Genomic DNA, 18,502 nt, shown 5'->3' with positions numbered 1-18,502 from the left:
CATTCTGTGGGTCAGGAATCCAGGTGGGACTCAGCAGGGGACCTCAGGCTCAAGGTCACTCAGGAGGTTGCAGTGCAGATGTTAGCCAGGCCTGGGGTCTCTGCCTCTGTGCTCACTGCTGTAGCCGGTAGGAAGGGCCTCCATGGCCTGCCTCAGTTTCCCAGCACAAGGCAGATCACAACATGTCAGCAACTGAGAGATGGAGAAAGCACCCACACTGCAGAAAGCCATCTCTGTACAACCTAGTCGCAAAGGCCTCAGGCCTTGCGTCTCCCAGTCTGAGTCAGTGAGACCAGAGCAAACTCAAGGGCACAAGATGCCTGAGGGCTTGCATAGCAGGAGACAGCAACCAGAAGGAATCACTTTAGGGGCTGTCGACCACCCTGCCTTTAACTGAAGGGTAGAAAACAGAAATTTGCATGTAAAGCATTCTGCATATAGCAGGGGCTTAATATATAGCAAACCTTAGTAAGCTACAAGTTCTGGAAAAGAATCCTTATTTAAAAGCCATAGATGTGTACCTCCCAAAAAAGGCTTGATATGCCGTAAGGTGGTGTCTATGGTTATCTAAAAGCATTGCTCTCTGGTCACTAGGGTAGCTGCAGGTGGATCCATGGATGGATGAAGAACGGATGGAGATGGATGCTTCAGCAAAAATGTTTATTTAACCTTACAAGAATATCATAGGATGAGGGCAGATGTTCCTAGTCACTAGGAAACCAAAATCCCTATAGAGATTAGTCATTTTGAAGGTGACACTTCAACAGCAGCTATTTTTAACTGGTATCAATGAAAACAATAAAGTAGATACAGGGCTGAGTCCAGCCCTGCAGCACTTGTAGTTTTCAGAAATAACATTAAGAAGACTGAGTTTGTGGTGCAGAGAGTTCCTGAATTACTCTCTGATGACGTCGGGGCTCCTGCTAAGAGGCTGTTTACCTTCTGTGATTCTGTACATGGTCTACTGCATCTTCCCATGGCATCCTTTATTATGACCCCACTTGTCGTGTGTTGGGATTATTTGTCCACATGTCTGTTTCCTGGACCAGGATACTCGCTTTTTGAGAGCAGATCTTCGCCTTAGTTTTATTAGCCCCAAATCCTAGCATAGAGCCTGCACATAGGAGACACTCAAGAACATTTATTTGAGAAAGATGGAGAGAGACTCCCATGCACTGGTTCACACCCCCAAATACGTGCAATGGCCAGGGCTGGACCAGGCTGAAGTCAGGAGCCACGAATTCAATCTGGATCTCCTAGGTGGATGGCAGGGACCCAGTTACTTGCACCATTACTTGCTGCTTCTGCATTTGCAGGAACCTGGAATCCAACCAATGTGGATGTGGGACTTGAACCCAGGCACGCTGATATGGGGCACAACTTTTTTTTTTTTTTTTTTTTTTTACAGGCAGAGTGGACAGTGAGAGAGAGAGAGAGACAGAGAGAAAGGTCTTCCTTTGCCGTTGGTTCATCCTCCAATGGCCGCCACGGCCGGCGCGCTGCATTCGGCACACTGCGCTGATCTGAAGCCAGGAGCCAGGTGCTTCTCCTGGTCTCCCATGTGGATGCAGGGCTCAAGCACTTGGGCCATCCTCCACTGTACTCCCGGGCCACAGCAGAGAGCTGGCCTGGAAGAGGGGCAACCGGGACAGAATCCGGCGCCCCGACCGGGACTAGAACCTGGTGTGCCCGCGCCGCAGGTGGAGGATTAGCCTAGCGAGCCACAGCGCCGGCCACAACTGGTCTTTTAACTACTGGGCCAAATGTCTGCTCCTGCCTTTTAAAAATAATCCTGATTAGGATGCTTTGCACCCATGGTCTAATAGGACAATGTTTTTTTAGTGTATTAGCTGAGATTCAGTAATTTCAGAAAATACAAATTCAAAAATCTCAAAATGGATGTCATAAAAACCCAATTCTTTAGAACCTACTAGAAATAGTCTTATAATAAGTTTCTACAGGAAACCAGTAAGTATATCAAGTTTATTGGGTCATTTACATGTTTTCCTCTGTCTCTTGCTTTTCCTTAAAAGAATGAACTGGTGATTATGGCTATATAAAAATAGATATAAAATGCATAATTGGATACAGATGAAGTATGCTGACTGGGGATGAGAAACACTGCAATGAACATGATTTTTCCAAAATGAAAAAAAGAACCATTCATCAGAGTTCAAGAATCTGCTGTAATGAATCAAGGGAGAGTTTTATATTTCTGGAAGTTAGTTTATTCCTTCAGTTCCTGCTTTGCCCTGTCAGTGAGTTCAGACTTCGGGATTTCACTCCCCGTTTGCCGACAGATGCTGCATTCCAAGCTGAAACAAAGCTTTCTTTTCAGCACAGGGGCACTGAATGGTGAGTGGTAAAGTAGCCAGTCCTTCTCCGGGCAGATGTTTCTCCTTTGTCCCGCCTCTTTTGCTGTCCTGTAACCCATATGGTCCCTCCACTTTGCTCTGTCTCCTCCTCTCTCCATCTTCTATCTGATCTCACTTTCTCTTCCAACACTGTATTCGCCCCAATGTCTGTCCTTTTCTTTCTCTCTTGACTTCCCATCTGTATTCACCACCTGCTCTACTTTATAACGTAATCTTCTGTTTACACATTCATTATTAGATCCTTTCTTTTTGTGAGCCCTGCTTCTATCCTTAGCTGGCATTGGTCACTTTTCAAAGTCTGCTCTTAAATAAGCGTTTCGGCATGTGTGAGTGCTGGAGGGGCAGGCAGGAGAGAAGAGAAACTACTCAGTGTTTATTCCAACTTTGTAATAATCCTGCCTCGCTGTTGAGAAGAAAGTTTGCTGACTGTGCCCCACATCAGGTACCACCCAGGCTTTACTCCACCTGTGTGAAAAGTGGCAGTACTTAATTCAGTAACAGGAGCCCGACACTGGACATAGAGGGCATCAGAGCACTTAGTAAAATAAACCGGACTGAGAGAAAAGAATATGCCAAGGATGGCCTTGGAAATAAATCACCAGATTATAGTAGAAAAAGTCACGCAGTTAAGAACACGAGAGCACTTGGTGCAATTCAGAAGAGGCAAATTATCGGTCTAGTTACCTTAGAATAAACGTACACAAACTGCCCTGAGAAATATCCCAAGTGTCAGAGGCCATGACTGAATACATTGATGAGTGGAGGTTTACATTATAAACCAAAAGTCATTTTCCATCTCATAACTTTAATAATCTTGTCAAATAACCTGAACATGTGTACATGAACACTTGATTCGTTAAAAGAATGTGTAGCATAAAAGTCCATGAGACACATACAAGAATGACTTGAGATGTACTCAATGCAGTTATTCACCAAACTAATTCATGGCCTCGGCTCCTTTCCCTGATATCTGTATATGTGATGCTTTAAACATCTGTGTTTAAAGTTAAATCAGACCCTCCACCCCCATGCCTGGTTTTCTGCCAGTTTACTGCTCCTATATACTAAGTTACTTCCAGGCTGTAAAAAAAAAAGGCACACTGGGAGGTGAATTAGCTCTTAAGCCCCAGGAGACCAATTAGTAGCATGCTAGCAAGTGGAACTTGAAGAACCCAAGAGATTTTGTCCAGCCCCCTCATTTCGCAGCTGAAGTGGCAGAGGCTCAAAGGGGTTGCATCTTGCAAGGGCAAGGTTGGTTCCACTGCTACTACTGTAACCTTAGGCAAGTCCTTCAATAGCTCTGGAACTTGGCTACTTCCTCTATAAAATGGACAGGTAATCCCAGGTAATGTTGTTGAGGTGATTCCTATGGTCCAGGCACTAGACTGAGTACTGTAAGCATCTTTTCTAATCTTAACACCACCACAAACTATATGATTACCTTCAAATAGAGATTGGGAGTATCACAAGACAGAAAGCCTAAATAATTCACCCCAAATCACACAACTGTGAAATGTTGCAAAGCTAGTGGAGGAGCCCAAGAATAGCTGCTTCCAGAATTCTAAAACTCCAGTTCTTAAATCCCTTCTAAGAACTCCCATCAGGTTACATTAAGTAGACATGCTTAGCTTCACAAATTCCTTCCATCTCTGAAAATCTAGAGCAGAGCTGCAAGCTATGGCGCCTTGGCCAAGGCTAGCCACCCCATTCGCTTAGGGATTGGCTTTTTTTTTTTGCACTCCAATGGTAAAGTTGGAAGTGGTAATAGACTGCGTGGCCTGCAAAGCTGGAACTTTTTAAACTCTGGTGCTTTGCACAAGTTTACTGACCCCTGATATAGAGCCTGGAAACTTCAAAGTACTCTGTAATTATGTAGCACTTTACAGCCTACTAAGCACTTCGGCATACATCAGCACACTTAATCCTTATTTTGTAGAGGCATTCATGCATTATAAAGGAGGAAGCTAAAACTCAGTTAAATAGCTTTCCTAATCAAGGCCATAAGAACACAAAGTGGCAGAATCACAAACCCAGGTTCTGACTTCATACTTCAGACTCTTTGCATGAAACTCCTTTGCTCCCCTAACTTACTGCCAAGCAGTGGCTCGGAATCTGAAAAAAAACTTGTGAATATCGAAAGCAAGTCAGACTGTCTTCTGATGCAACTATCATTACAGGTGCACTTTCAGGGTCATCAACTGCTGAAAACATTAAATTTGTAATAAATTTGAAAGAAAAAACTATGTCTTAAAGGAGGGCATGGCAACCATAGAAAATACATTTTGATATATATATGTATATATATATGATGCATTCATATGCATTTTTGTACTAAGGTTTGCTAAATTTGAATCTATTCAGTTTAGAATGAGAAGTAACATAAAATGAGCAATTGCCACATCTCTTGCTCTGTGATGAAATTAGCCTAAAAGAAAATTCATTCCAGGCTGAAAACTTGCATGTAAATGCTCATGATGGATATTCACTACATGGTTAATTTCAAATGGACTTAATACTAAAAGAACACTGGTAAATTAATAGTTTAACTGTATAGCTTTGCCAAAACAAAAAAAATTAAGAAAGTTTAGGTGTACACTTCATTCTCTTCTACAAATTTAAGCTTAATCTAAATGACAATGTTGGTTCCTGAAATAAGGCTTAGCTTTAGATTCACTTGAAATATACAATATGAGACACTTTCCTTTTTACTTCAGATTTATTCTGTAACATCTTTGAGATTTAATTTTAGACATATGTATAAATGGTTACAAGAGCATCCTGAAATCATTGCAAGGAAAGAAAGAAAAAATATAAAATCAACTAGTGCCCACTGTGTGTTAGGCACCTGTCGTTTATTTCCTGAAACGCTCACAATGAGCTATGAAATATTTTCCTCCCTCATTTTACAGATGAGGAAGCTAAGGCTCACGGTTTTTACTATTTTGCCCAATGTCACACAGCTGAAATTCAAACCTTAATCAGATTACCTTCAAAACCTAAGCTCTGTCTCACTGCCCCAGGTAGTTTCCCAATAACGCCAAGACCACTGGCCAACATCTCATAAATAGTTTTTCAAGAATAGAATTTTTTCATTATCTTTATTGGATGGCTGGTAGTTTGTAATTCTGTCCACACTATAATACTTTAATGAGGAAATTTTATCCATAGCTGTTCACTTCTCCTTTTAAGGAACAGAACTGCAGCACCTAGATCCAGTAGGCTTTCCAAGTTCATTGGCAGCAAACGCCCACAGATATAAAACTTGCTTATGACTCAGATAACTGTACCAATCAAATATAAAATTACTGTTTATAGAAGACTTCTGTAGAAAACTAAATCTTGGGTCCTACCCATAATAATTAGTCAGTGAAGATCTTACAATAAATTAAGGATTAAAATCCATCATTTCAAGCTTTAGATCAATTAGCTTTATAATTTATAGTCCATATCACTATTATGCATATAAAATATATAATAGTCTATGTTACAGACTACAGTCTATACAACTTTCTTACTGATTTACGATCATGTCACTTTAAGTGAATTGAGTCTGCCAATTGTTTCAGCAGTCATTTTTCACTTTTGGCAGTGGCAGACTGTAAGAACTCTAAAAGGAGGTTGTTGCCTTATATACTTTTTTTTTCTCTTTCCCGGGGCCCCAACTCCAGTGTTTGGCATCAAGTAGGTACGCAGTGACACCTGTTGTATATGCTGCTCATTCAACAACCTGCAAAGTCAATGCATGTATTTTTAAGACTGATCCCATGGCACATTCTCAAGGGCACTAAAATGTGAGGATTTGCTGTACTGTGCAGACTAGAAGGGCAGTCTGTTAGCACAGGGAGCACAGCAGATTTAGCCTTTTACAAAAGACAGAGGAAGTTCATCATAGGCACGAACTTAGTTCCATTCCCTAGGACTAAACATTCAACCCAAAACTCACAAACAAAAAGTCACTAACAGATACTATAACATTTTCTTTTTTCCACTTGCATGATTCTGTCATGCAGTACAATCCCTTCCACTGTTCTGCAGACAAGTAATGCCACATCCCTGAAGGACTGATCTGCCAGCCTAAAGTTTCAGTCCAGTAAAGACATGACACTTTTGTGGAAAGTGACATTGTGGCTTCCTTTCTTCTGTTTGTAAACACAGGCTGGTTTGCTGGAAAGAGAAGAAGGTTGCTTCTGCTTGATTTTCACTTTTGTAACATTAATATTAAAAAAAAAAACCCAAATACAAGAAAACATAAAAACAGAAGAAATAAATTAGGATATGATTATTCACATTATAAAGGGATTCTCCATAGGATTTGGTTAAATATTGAACTCTCTTAGGGTCCTGAATTTTTGATTTGATTTAAACGCAGTTTTTCAAGAATACATTTCTTGTGTAAAGGAAGTACACCCATATGTTCATCTTGAGACTCCTTCAAGGACAATCCAGTATCTTGTTCCCATTCATGGGGCAGAAGAAACAGTACTTGTTAAGGAAGTCAATAGCGCCTTTAACCACCCTGCTCACCTTTCCCAGGAGGCTGGGGTTTGAGGACTCCAACAAAGAGAAAGCCACACTTGCGGCCACACCACACCCAGGCGCCTTCTAAAGTCAGCTGTTTGCTTCAGGAAAATGCCAGCTGGGCCACCACTGTGGAAATACAGAGAAACAGCCTCGGTGCCTGGCAGCTCTTCACCTCTGCCCAAGCTACAAGGTAAGCACGGGCACCCTTCTTCAAAGCCCTTACTTAACAGCCATGGCCATCAACAGCAGAAGGAGCCCAAAGGGTAGTTGTGCATAAAGCAGGAGAACCTGGGACCTTTCCCACCCCATCTTGCAGTTGTATAATGTTAATTGGCAAATCACCTTTTTCCAATAAAGCAAAAAAAAAAAAAAAAAAGTGTTCTGAGAACTTGGTCCCTTGATTCAGCAATCAAGGAGATGCTTGGTAGGGAAATCAAAGAGCTGACAACGTGGCTTCCCTCGGTCGCTTGCAGCATGGGCCAGCTTCACCGCTCGAACCAGTGCGCCAAGTTGCCTATGCTCTTGGGCTGGTGCCCGGCCGTCTGCACAGCCTGGCAGGCCCGGCACCACGGCTCGTCCCAGAAGGAGGTGATGTGCACGGCGTACCTCCGGCGCCAGTGGAAGTAGCGGCGGTAGACAGTTGGGTTGCGGTCGAGGAAGAGCAGGTAGGTGGCCAAGGCGGAGGCACTGGGGAAGTCGTCCACGTGGATGAAGGCGCCGCGAGGCACAAAGCGCTCGTAGTTGCTACGGTCTGGGCCCAGCACCACCGGCACCGCCCCGGCCAGGAACGCGTTGCGCCAGAGCTTCTCAGTGATGTAATCTAGGTGCTGCGAGTTCTCAAACGCCAGGTAGAACTTGTAGCGGGCCACCGTGTGCAGGAGCCCGCTGTTGGGCACCGGGCGGCCGGGCCCGCCCTGCCCGAACACGTCCACGGGCACGTGCTGGCTCAGCTGATGGTAGTAGCGGACCCGGGCCTGGCGCTCGTCCCAGTGGCTCACCACCCAGGCCACCAGCCCCCGCTTCCGGGCCAGCGGCGGGGCCAGGCCCGGAGGCTGGTCGCCCGGGTGGCTCCTGGGGTAGAGGTAGCCATAGGGCACGAAGACGTCCGAGTCGGCCCTGTAGGAGAGCGTCCAGTTGAAGAGGTTACCTGCCAGGCTTCGCAGCCCCGGGGAGTGAGAAGGAGACTCGAAGTTCATCCACACCCAGCGCTGGCCCGGGGGCCTGGAGCCTGAGGTCATGAGGGCCGCGGGCTCCTGGTAGCCCAACGCGCGCAACTCCAGCTCCTCGGCGGCGCGGCCCCGCGCGCCCCAGGGCGGTGGCCAGTCCAGGGCCCCCTTCACCAGGTCGCGGTGGTGGAACAGCACTGCCTGAGCCTCGCTGTAGGCTGCGCGGTCGGTGAGCAGGCGGCAGCCGCTGATGTTGAAGCGCAGCCGGCAGTCGGGGGGCGGCCTCGAGGCGGCGGCGCCGCGTCCCCTGAAAGGCTCCCACCAGAGCAGCACGCCCACCTGCCCCGGCGGGGCAGGGGATGTCCAGGGCAGCGGCGGCAACTGCTCCCAGCAGACGTAGGCGGCCAGCGCGGTGCACATCAGGCCGGCTGCCACCAGGGCCGAGGCGCTCTGTAGCTGCCCCTGGCCTCTGCGCCGCCGGCGCCGCCCGCCGGCCTCCGGGCCCCAGGGCGCCCCCATGGCGCCCGCAGGCAGAGCCGCCGCCGCTGGCCGCGCGTCCGCAGGCGTGGAGGAGCGGCGGGGGCTCTCATGCTGCCGCTGCGGCTCCGGCCGTCGCCGCCGCTCGCCGCTGGCCCGGAAGCGGCAGGGGGCGGTCCTGGAATCCAGAGGCCCGCAGGTCCGACTCCCTCCTCCCCAGTCCCGAGCTGGGCGCGCCGCTAAGGCGAGGTGAGCGGGCCGGGTAGCCCAGCCGGGCGCCGCCCTGTCCCTCCCCGCCACGATGTCCCCAGCCGGGCCGGGCCAGGTTCTGAGAGTCTCCTGCCGCGCCTCCGCTGCTCCCGGACCCTTGAACCGCGCCGTACAGGCGCCTTATCCGCTCCTCGGGGTCCCGGGCCTCCCCAGGCACGCCCACCGCCCTGACCTGGCGCTGGGGTCTCGGCCCTCGCTCACGGTGGACTGAACCCCCCTCGTCGTCACACTGAGAGCTTGGTTCATCCCTGGGCGCGTGCAGCAGGCTGGAGACCGGCAGAGCCAAAGCTGCGAGAGAGCAGGCGCAGGCCGGGACAGAGGCGGACCGCAGGCAGGACGGAGGACCCAGCCCGCTTGCTTCCGCTCGGCCCTGCTACCCGCCCGCGACGCCCGCCGGACGGAGTGAGGAAGCAAACTCAGGGGCAAGCACGGCCCACGTGTCGGTGACCCGGGTCGTTGTGGGGCGGCCGCCTGCGCTGGACCCACGAGGCTGCTTACTTTGTGAAACTCGATTTTCAGCGTGGGTAGGCAGAACACCCCTCTGCTGCGCCCCTGCAGAGGATGGAGAACAAAAAAAAAAAAAAAAAAAAAAAAAGTTGAGTAATCGAAACTCAGTCTCCTCTCTCCCCACCCAGCGTCTCTGACTGCCGGCCAGTGACTGGCAGGGGCGCATAAGGCAGAGATGAAGATGTGGCCGCTGGGGTGCTTGTCCTGGATGAATTGAATGCCTGGCCAGTGAGATGAATGAATGAATGCACATCCCTTTTAATTTTACTATGCACTTAGGAAGTAGTTTCTGCACTCGTGAAGGTTTTATGCAAATCGCTTTGGAGGATAAGATGACGATGACTCGGGCAACCCACGTTGCAATGAGTTTAGGGTTGACAGCAGAGAGCCACACTGGCCCCTTCAGGCTTATCAGTGCAGCAGCAATCAGGCATCCTCAGGAATTTTTCCCCTGCGGCTTGATTTTGAGTTTATGGATTCTACCCCACATTGATATTATTGAGATTTTTTTTCCCCCTGCTCAGCAGGATTCTAAGGAGGCCAGCGGCTGGGCTGCTGCCCCAAGGAGCGGGAGACAGTCTCCAGGGAAGGGTTAGCGCGCGCCTGGGTGCCAGGGGTGGGGTGCCAGCTGAGTGCGATGGCGTCAGAGGCGCTGGTGGAGAAACAGACACTGCTGGGAGTGGGGCCGACCTGCCAAGCGTTTTTGCTGTTGTGCTTTCTACAGAAAACAAGACATGGGGTTGCCACATACGATTATTCAGGGCAGTTTCATGCAGGCCCCAGAAGAGTGCTCTACTTCCAATCTAGCTCCCTGCTAATGCAGCTGGGAAGCAGCATAAGATGGTCCAAGTCCTTGGGCCCCTGCACCCATGGGAGACCTGGAAGAGGCTCCTGGCTCCTGGCTTCAATCTGGTCCAGCCCCGGGTGTGGTAGCCATTTGAGTGAACCAGCAGCTGGAAGACCTCCCGCCGTGTCTCTACCGTTGTTTTTCTGTAACTTTGCCTTTCAAATAAATAAAATACATCTTTAAAAACAACAACAAAAAAAGTTTTATTTGAAAGGCAGAGTGACAGAAAGAGAGAGAGAGAGAGAAAGAGAAAGATTCCATCCACTGGTTTACTCCCCCAAATGCCCACAAGAGGCGGGAATGGGCCTGGCTGAAGCCAGGAGCTAGGAGCTCCACTTAGATCTCCTACTTGGGTAGCTGGAACTCAAGTACTTGGGCCACAATCCGCTGCCTCCCAGGCACCTTAGCAGGATGCTATATGGGAAGCAGAGGCAGGACCCAGTCCCGGGGCACTCAGATGTGGGATATGGGAGTTCCAGGAGATGGCTTAATGCACTGCACCACAATGACTGCCCTGATGGTTCCTATTTTTAAAACAGTCAAGGGCAGGGGAGAAAGAGAAGGAAAAGAATTTTGGGCAAGTAACAAAGCTAGGTATTCTCATTTATTCATTTAACAAATTGGAAAACTGAGATGAAAAACATCATTTCTGCCTTTAGACATCTATGAGAGAAACAGTGTGGAGGAAAGGGATCATGGCTGACTTTGAGAACGTGGCTCTTGAAATAACAAAATAACTGGGATCATTAGATTGTGGAGGAAGAGATCTGGGACGTTAGCCTAAAGAGATTGGAGCAGTAGGCACAGGCCTACAAGAAGGAGCAGTAGATAGGATTCAGTAGGTTGGGAATTACTAGTGGTTTGGGGGTTTTCTGCTGAAGGTTGCAGAGAGTCTTGGAAGATTCTTAACAAGGCAATATGATGAGATTTGTAGGTTTTTTTTTTTTTTTTTAAGGTTCACTTATTTATTTGAAAGGCAGAGTTAGCAGAGAGAGAAGGAGAGACCTAGAGAGATGGATCTTCCATCCACTGGTTTACTCCCCAAATGGCCTCAAAGGCTAGGGCTGGGCCAAGCAGAAACCAGGAGTCGGGAGCCAGGGGCTTCATCTGAGTCTCCCACATGATTGGCAGGGGCCCCAGTACTCGGGTCATCTGCTGCTGCTTTCCCAGGCACATCAGGAGGGAGCTGGATCAAAAATGAAGCAGCCGGGACCTGAACCGGTGCTCATGTGGGATGCCAGCTTCACAGGCAGTGGCTTAACTCACTGTGCTCCACGATTTGTAGTTTTAAAATGAATTTTTATCATTTATGGGCTGGGTGATTATGGATGGGGCATGAAGATGGCTTCTGGTATGCTGGCCATGCTTATTAATGTAGGTGCTGCTTAATAAATGTGTTTGGTTGATGGAATTCATCAAGCTGTGTGCTTCCAAACATAATTTTATGTATGTATATTATACTTCAGTAAAAATTTCCATGGGGGGCCGGTGCCATGGCTCAATAGGCTAATCCTCCACCTAGCGGCGCCGGCACACCGGGTTCTAGTCCCGGTCGGGGCACCGGATTCTGTCCCGGTTGCCCTTCTTCCAGGCCAGCTCTCTGCTGTGGCCAGGGAGTGCAGTGGAGGATGGCCCAGGTGCTTGGGCCCTGCACCCGATGGGAGACCAGGAAAAGCACCTGGCTCCTGGCTCCTGGCTTTGGATCAGCGTGGTGTGCCGGCCGCAGCGCGCCAGCCATGGCGGCCATTGGAGGGTGAATCAACGGCAAAAAGAAGACCTTTCTCTCTGTCTCTTTCTCTCACTATCCACTCTGCCTGTCAAAAAAAAAAAAAATTTCCCTGGGAAAAATAATTCTGTTATCAGTAATGAATGAGTTGGGTAAGACCAGGGTGAGAGTGAGGGATAAATTTCAACTGGAAAGCTATTGCTACAATTCAGACATGATCTGAAAAAAGCCTGAGTTAAGGCAGTAGCTCTGAGGATGAGGAAGAAAATCCAAGAAGAATTGACTCAGATATTTAGGAAGCCAGTCCCTTCCTCCAGGAAGCCTTCCTGGATACCCACATATATCCAGAATAATTTACATGGTCCACCTGTGTGCCCTCTTTATACGTCCTTCAGAACATGGGACTGGGGTCATGGCAGTTTCATTTATAACTGCATTCCTATCACCTTGCATAGAACCAGGCTCCTAGTAGTAGTCGTCATCTCACTGAGTATTTGCTGAATGAATGCTTTCAACATATTACTGAAAATATCTGCCAGTATCTCACTTCCTCACTAGGGAATGGGTAGGTGATTAGGAGATTTGGGCTATATGAATGAATTGACCTCAAGATGTTCCTTAAACTCTCAGTGGATAATGCTATACAAATGTTTATCCACAACCCTGGTGACAAGGGGCAGAAACTCAAATTAGGCTGCTCTTGTTAGTCCAGCCTGGACCCAGTTCATTCTTGGAGCAATCACTTGGCCAGAGGAGATGGACTCCCTGTGAGCTCCTCTGAAAGTAGGAGGTAGAATAAGCTCCACTTAAACTCTATGGAATAACAATGAAGGGAGGATCGTTCGCCAGGGGAAAAAATGGAATGGTGGTACATAAAGAGTAAGGGGGACCAGTACTGTGGTTGTGGTGTAGCAGGTTAAGCCACCACCTACAAAGATGGCATACCATATGGGCTGCTCCATTTCCAATCCAGCTCCCTGCTAATGGCTTGGGGAAAGCAGCAGAAGATAGCCCAAGACCCTGGATCTTTACCACCTGTGTGAGACCTGGAAGAAGCTCCTGGCTCCTCGTTTCAGCCTGGCCCAGCCATGACAGTTGCTGCCATCTGGGAAGTGAACCAGCAGATGGAAAATCTCTTTCTCTGTCTCTCTCTCTCTGTAACTCTGACTTTTAAATAAATAAATAATCTTTTTAAAAAATAAAAAAAGAATGATACAGGCAGGCAGAGCATGTCTACTACCTATAAGTAAGGGATTGTTACTATTCTTAATGCAGAGATCCTACTAAAGGAATTCCAGCTGACCTTAGAATCTTAACCATTCTATGATGCTTTTCAGTTTAGCAACAATAAACTATTAAGTCTGCATATTTAAAGGTCTCTAAGTTTCCACAAAATATTTCACAGGAAGGACTGGTTTTCAATTGCAAGCATGAGGATAATAGCAAGGTCACGTATGAAGAAGGATTTTGAACCTGATGATTGCGAAAGTCCTGTAGAAGAAAGCTCCGTGATTCACGTCTCAATTTATCAAGCTGAATGAGCAACCATCTCACAATGAGCCAAGAGTGACCTAGTCAGTTCTAAAATATTATAAAGGACAGAATTCTGTGAGAGCAAGAACCAGGCCAACTGTGGTTCCTAAAATTTGGACTTAACCCTTTATTCTTCCCCATGGAAATAGTTCTTCTGAGAGTAAGATCGCCCAGTTCATTTTTTGCCTATCCTAATGTACTCATCAGAGAGAGATTTTGAGGCCTGTAATTCCAGCCATAAGCAAGCTGTCAGCATGCACTCCATGAGAACTAGGGCGCCCTTCAATGGCTTGTTACTTTTTATCAGATCTGAAGTTTCTGTGACTGAACCGTGACCTCCTAAGTATACTTTCATTCTTTTCCTTGAAGAGAGAAAAAGGCAATTGGAAGTCCTCCTCACCCTGGCCCCCAATACTGTGTACTTACTGGGGGATGGGGAGGGGCCAGTGAGCAGGTGTGGTTGAAAATGTTAATCTCCGTGCAAATAGGCAGTTTATTTCCTTTGTCAAGTGTGGTTTTTATGACTGTGCCTAATTGGACAAGTGAGTATGGAAAGGACTATTGGTTAAAAATTATTAGAAACTGTAAGATCAACAGAAAACCACCACTTGTTGTTCTTTCTCTGCTGAATCCTTGATGGAAAATAAACCTAACACAAATAACTATTTTCTTTTATCCAAATGCAAAAATTTACTGTCACTAAAAGAAATTGTAAAGAGTCAATGTGAAAATTTATTATATTTACTTTAGGATTTTATTCTTTGTGCTCTCAAATTCTTCCTGTACACGTACTCATATTTGACTGAACAGGTAAAAAAGAATTGTAGATGCTTAGAAAAATGTTCATAGTGAAATTTTGGTTGAAGCCAGAAATGTTTGCAGGATATTTTAAATATTTCAAGGGTTTACCCTTTTCTAAAATAGAGAGTATTTGTGGTCACATCTAAAAATTGTGGAATATAAGACTTACAGGAAAGAAAAGTATTTCGATGTTGAGATAGACATGCTATTATCACATAGTTCAGTACCTGCACCTGTCTAATGCTTATTAAATAAATTAATAGATGAGTGAATACACATTATTTAACTTTATATTTCAAGAGGCATTAATGAAACAGTTTAATTTTTGCACTCATGAAGATGTAAAAGACTTTGAAGTATAAGGTAATGGTTAAGATAAATAGTATAGCACCCACACATAAGGTAAAAATAAATACCATACTGGCCACCCTAAAGCTAGTTCAAAGTCATCAGTACTGTTCTGTCCTATCACCTGAAATTTGCTTGAGTCCCTAAATGAGTTAGCACAAATTCTGTACAGTTTTAGGAACTCAGACACATGGGGTCTGGGCTTACTATGCTACCTGGCTTGATTAGCACTTTGTATGGCTGCACCCTAACTCAAAGCAACTAGACCACTACCTGGAGAGGCAGCCCAATTCCCTGCAGATCCTGTTTCCTTGTCAGCCCCAGTTCCTCACAGAGACCCAGATAATTCTGCCTTGCCCAGTAAATTCCCTCCAAGCTGCTGATTGGCAGAGAGCAATGGGTCTGACTGGGCTCCATCACTCCTTTTTTTTTGAAGAAGATTTTTATTTAATAAATATAAATTTTGAAAGTACAACTTTTGGATTATAGCAGTTCTTCCCCCCATGCCCACCTTTCCACCTGCAAACCATCCCATCTTGTAATCCCTCTCTCATCCCATTCTTCATTAAGATTCATTTTTAATTATCTTTATATACAGAAGATCAACTCTATACTAAATAAAGATTTCAACAGTTTATACCCACACAGACACACAAAGTATAAAATACTGTTTGATGACTAGTTTTACCATTAATTCGCACAGTACAACACATTAAGGACAGTGGTCCTACATGGGGAGCAGGTGCACAGTGACTCCTGTTGTTGATTTCACAATTGGCACTCTTATTTATGATGTCAGTAATCACCTGAGGCTCTTATCATGAGCTGCCAAGACTATGGAAGCCTCTTGAGTTCACAAATTCTGATCTTATTTAGACAAGGCCATAATCAAAGTGGAAGTTCTCTCCTCCCTTCAGAGAAAGGTACCTCCTTCTTTAATCCATCACTCTTATTCCTGTAATTCAGCCTTTAAAAGGGGCCACGTCTGCTTGCAACATTAATAAATACTTGTTATATTAAAATAAATAAAATAAGGAACCTATAAATTATTTTTTAAATATTTATTTGAAGGGCAGAGTGTCAGAGAAAGAGAGATCCTCCATCTGCTGATTCACTGCCCAAATGACAGAAATAGCCAGGCTGGGCCAGGCCAAAACCAGGAGCCAAGAGCGTCGTCCGATTCTCCTATGTGGGTGACAGGAGCCTAAGCACTTGGACCATCTTCTGCTGCTTTTCTCAGGTCATTAGTGTCTCAAGTGTCAGTTTAACCCTCTGTACCACAACACTGGCCCCTGTATCCGTGATTTCTGACAAGTGAGGAAGATGGAAGGGTGAATGCGTGTCGTTCACCTGGCAAGGAAAAAAGGTCCTGGAGAGGTGTGACAGCTAAATTGTATAGTTCTAGGTCAAGCTTTCTGTGGTCAAATAAACCACACCTAGAAATCATACATGATGTAATAGAATCATGTAACAATGCTGGCTATTATAAGATTGTCTTCTATCACTCCAAAAGCAACCTTTGATCTATATTTAATCCTAGTGTAATATTTAATGCATTTCAACAGTGGAGGGAAGGAGGAAAGAGAAGTAAATACTGCCCCTTTGTCTGCCTTCTGCCTGGCAGCACCATGGGGCACTGTATACAAAGAAAGCATCTTGGGGCCAACACTGTGGCGCAGTGGGTTAAAGCCCTGGCCTGCAGTGCTGGCATCCCAGTAGGCACCAGTTCTAATCCCGGCTGCTCTACTTGCCATCCAGCTCCCTGCTAATGGCCTGGGAAAGCAGTAGAAGATGGCCCAAGTCTTTGCACCCCTGCACCCATGTGGGAGACCCGGAAGAAGCTCCATAGGAACAATATTAAGTAAATTGTACTATTGTTGAGCCTGAGCCAGGGCAAACAGAGGAGCACCACACGTTGATACAATTTGACAGTCTTTTATTGACAGCTGCCCAGTGGGCTCATGCCCTAAACAACTCTCAATCCCGAAGCTCATAGCAACAGGGTTTACAAAGGCAAAAACCACAAGGAGGGAAGGGGTAATACATGGTTGCTAGGGTTGGGGGGATACATGGTTGCTAGTTCAAGCTGACCTAAAGCATATAGGAAACACATCCATTACAATCTTGACAATACCAATTACAGTTTCCACATTAGTCCAGATACTGACCTAAATCATATGCGGGACGTAGACAAATTACAATCTTAACATTAATCCAGGTGCAGTCTATCTATTTTAAGCTTTAGCAATCATGCTAGGGGAGTTCTATGTTTTGCCAAGTGGGATACAATGTACTGTTATTGTCTTAGTTTTAGGCCTTAGTTTTAGACCATAGCCTCATGGTGGGAGGTGCTTTCTCAAAATGGAGACTTGGTACTCTAAAATGGAGTCCCTGCTGTCAGTCAGGGTGTCACTTCACTAAAGATAGCCATATTATCATAGATATATAATCTATGAAATCATAATTTAAAATAGATTACTTGGGAAACAGTTATAATGTATTGATAAGTGAAAAAAAGCTATAAAAATATGTGTAATTTGCTAGTATTTTTTAAAACAAAATCAAAAACTCACTGTGTTATCTATTTCTATTATGCCATCACAAAACACATCAAACACTGGAGTAAGGGAAAGGGTTTATTGGGGAAAACCCAACAGACTAGAGGGGTCGGGCGGCAAAGGGAAAAAAAGGGCCACATGTCTGGGAAGGGGGTCTAATATACCTTTTCCAGGGGGCGGGCAGTGAGGTAGGAATTAGCCAATCCCATTAGGTTGGGGTGGAGCTTGGTACAGGTAGTTTGGGCCATGTGGCCACCTGGCTTTCAGTAATGGCGGCGGGAACCAGGGCGTAGAATGTAAATCAGGTGTAGATCACACCACAGATAAGACTGTGCCTGCACCATTTTCCTAACACACTGTGTAACTTCCATCTGTGTAAATATTTCAGTTGTAGACAAAGGATTTCTTTTGGAAAGTCAGAATAACAGAGAAAGAGGGAAAGACATAGAGAAGTCTTGCTGCCACTGGTTCACTTCCCAAATGGCCACAAAGGCCAAGGTTGGATTAGATTGAAGCCTGGAGCCAAACACTTAATCCAGGTCTTTCCACGTGGGTGGTAGGAACCCAACTACTTGAGTTGTAATCTATTTCCTCTCAGGGTCTGCATTAGCAGGAAGCTGGAGTCAGAAGCAGAGTCAGGATTCAAACCCAAGCATTGTGATATGGGGTGTGAGCATTCCACCCAGTGGATTACACTGTTAGGCCAAACACTTGCCCCTTAAAGTTGGTTTTAAAACAGTTTTTATTCTAAGTGCTTGTTCAATTAAAAAGTCAAACAAAGTGGTTGCATCATATTATATAATATTTTTTTGAAAAGATTTATTTATTTATTTGAAAGTCAGAGTTACACAGAGAGAGGGAAAGAGAGAGAGAGAGAGGTCTTCCATCCACTGGGCCACTCCCCAATCAGCTGTAGTGGCCAAAGCTGTGCCGATTCGAAGCCAAGAGCCAGGAGCCTCCTCCAGGTCTCCCTCATGGTTGCAGGACCAGTGGATGAAAGACCTCTCTCTGTCCCTCTCTCTCTCTCTCTGCCTGTCCTCTCTGTGTAAATCTGCCTTTCAAATAAGTAATAAATCTTAATAAATAATGCTGGCACAAAAAAACTCTGTGCATGAGTCCAGTTGGAAAAATATATAGTGGAGCAATAAAGAACAGTACAAAATGACCAGTGGAATTAGGACAGAAACCCTAGCAAGGACACGGTGCTATGAGTCCAGTCCTTGTTAACACCAGAGGCTGGTGAGAAAGGGAGAGCCTGATTCAGAGCACCCAGCCTGGGTAGCAAGACTGAAAATAAACAGGGGTAGAGCTTGTTTATTGGCAGGCATAGAGTAGAAATGAGAAAGGAAGTCTCTGAACATGTTTATAAAGGC

General features: G+C 45.8%; 1 protein-coding gene across 1 annotated transcript; it reads right to left on the bottom strand.

Annotated features, from left to right (window-relative positions):
* Positions 1 to 5,072: 5,072 nt before the first annotated feature.
* Positions 5,073 to 12,303, bottom strand: FUT4 (fucosyltransferase 4). The gene is made up of 3 exons (XM_008262515.4): positions 12,276 to 12,303; positions 9,011 to 9,097; positions 5,073 to 8,928 (listed from the first exon to the last, which is right to left on the bottom strand). The coding sequence occupies exons 1-3, from the start codon at positions 12,301 to 12,303 to the stop codon at positions 7,382 to 7,384; spliced, it is 1,662 nt and encodes a 553-aa protein (XP_008260737.3). The 3' UTR covers positions 5,073 to 7,381.
* Positions 12,304 to 18,502: the final 6,199 nt, after the last annotated feature.

The sequence above is a fragment of the Oryctolagus cuniculus genome, chromosome 1 (assembly GCF_964237555.1).
Source record: "Oryctolagus cuniculus chromosome 1, mOryCun1.1, whole genome shotgun sequence".
Classification (NCBI taxonomy): Eukaryota; Metazoa; Chordata; class Mammalia; order Lagomorpha; family Leporidae; genus Oryctolagus; species Oryctolagus cuniculus.
This window is presented reverse-complemented; position numbering and strand designations above follow the sequence as displayed.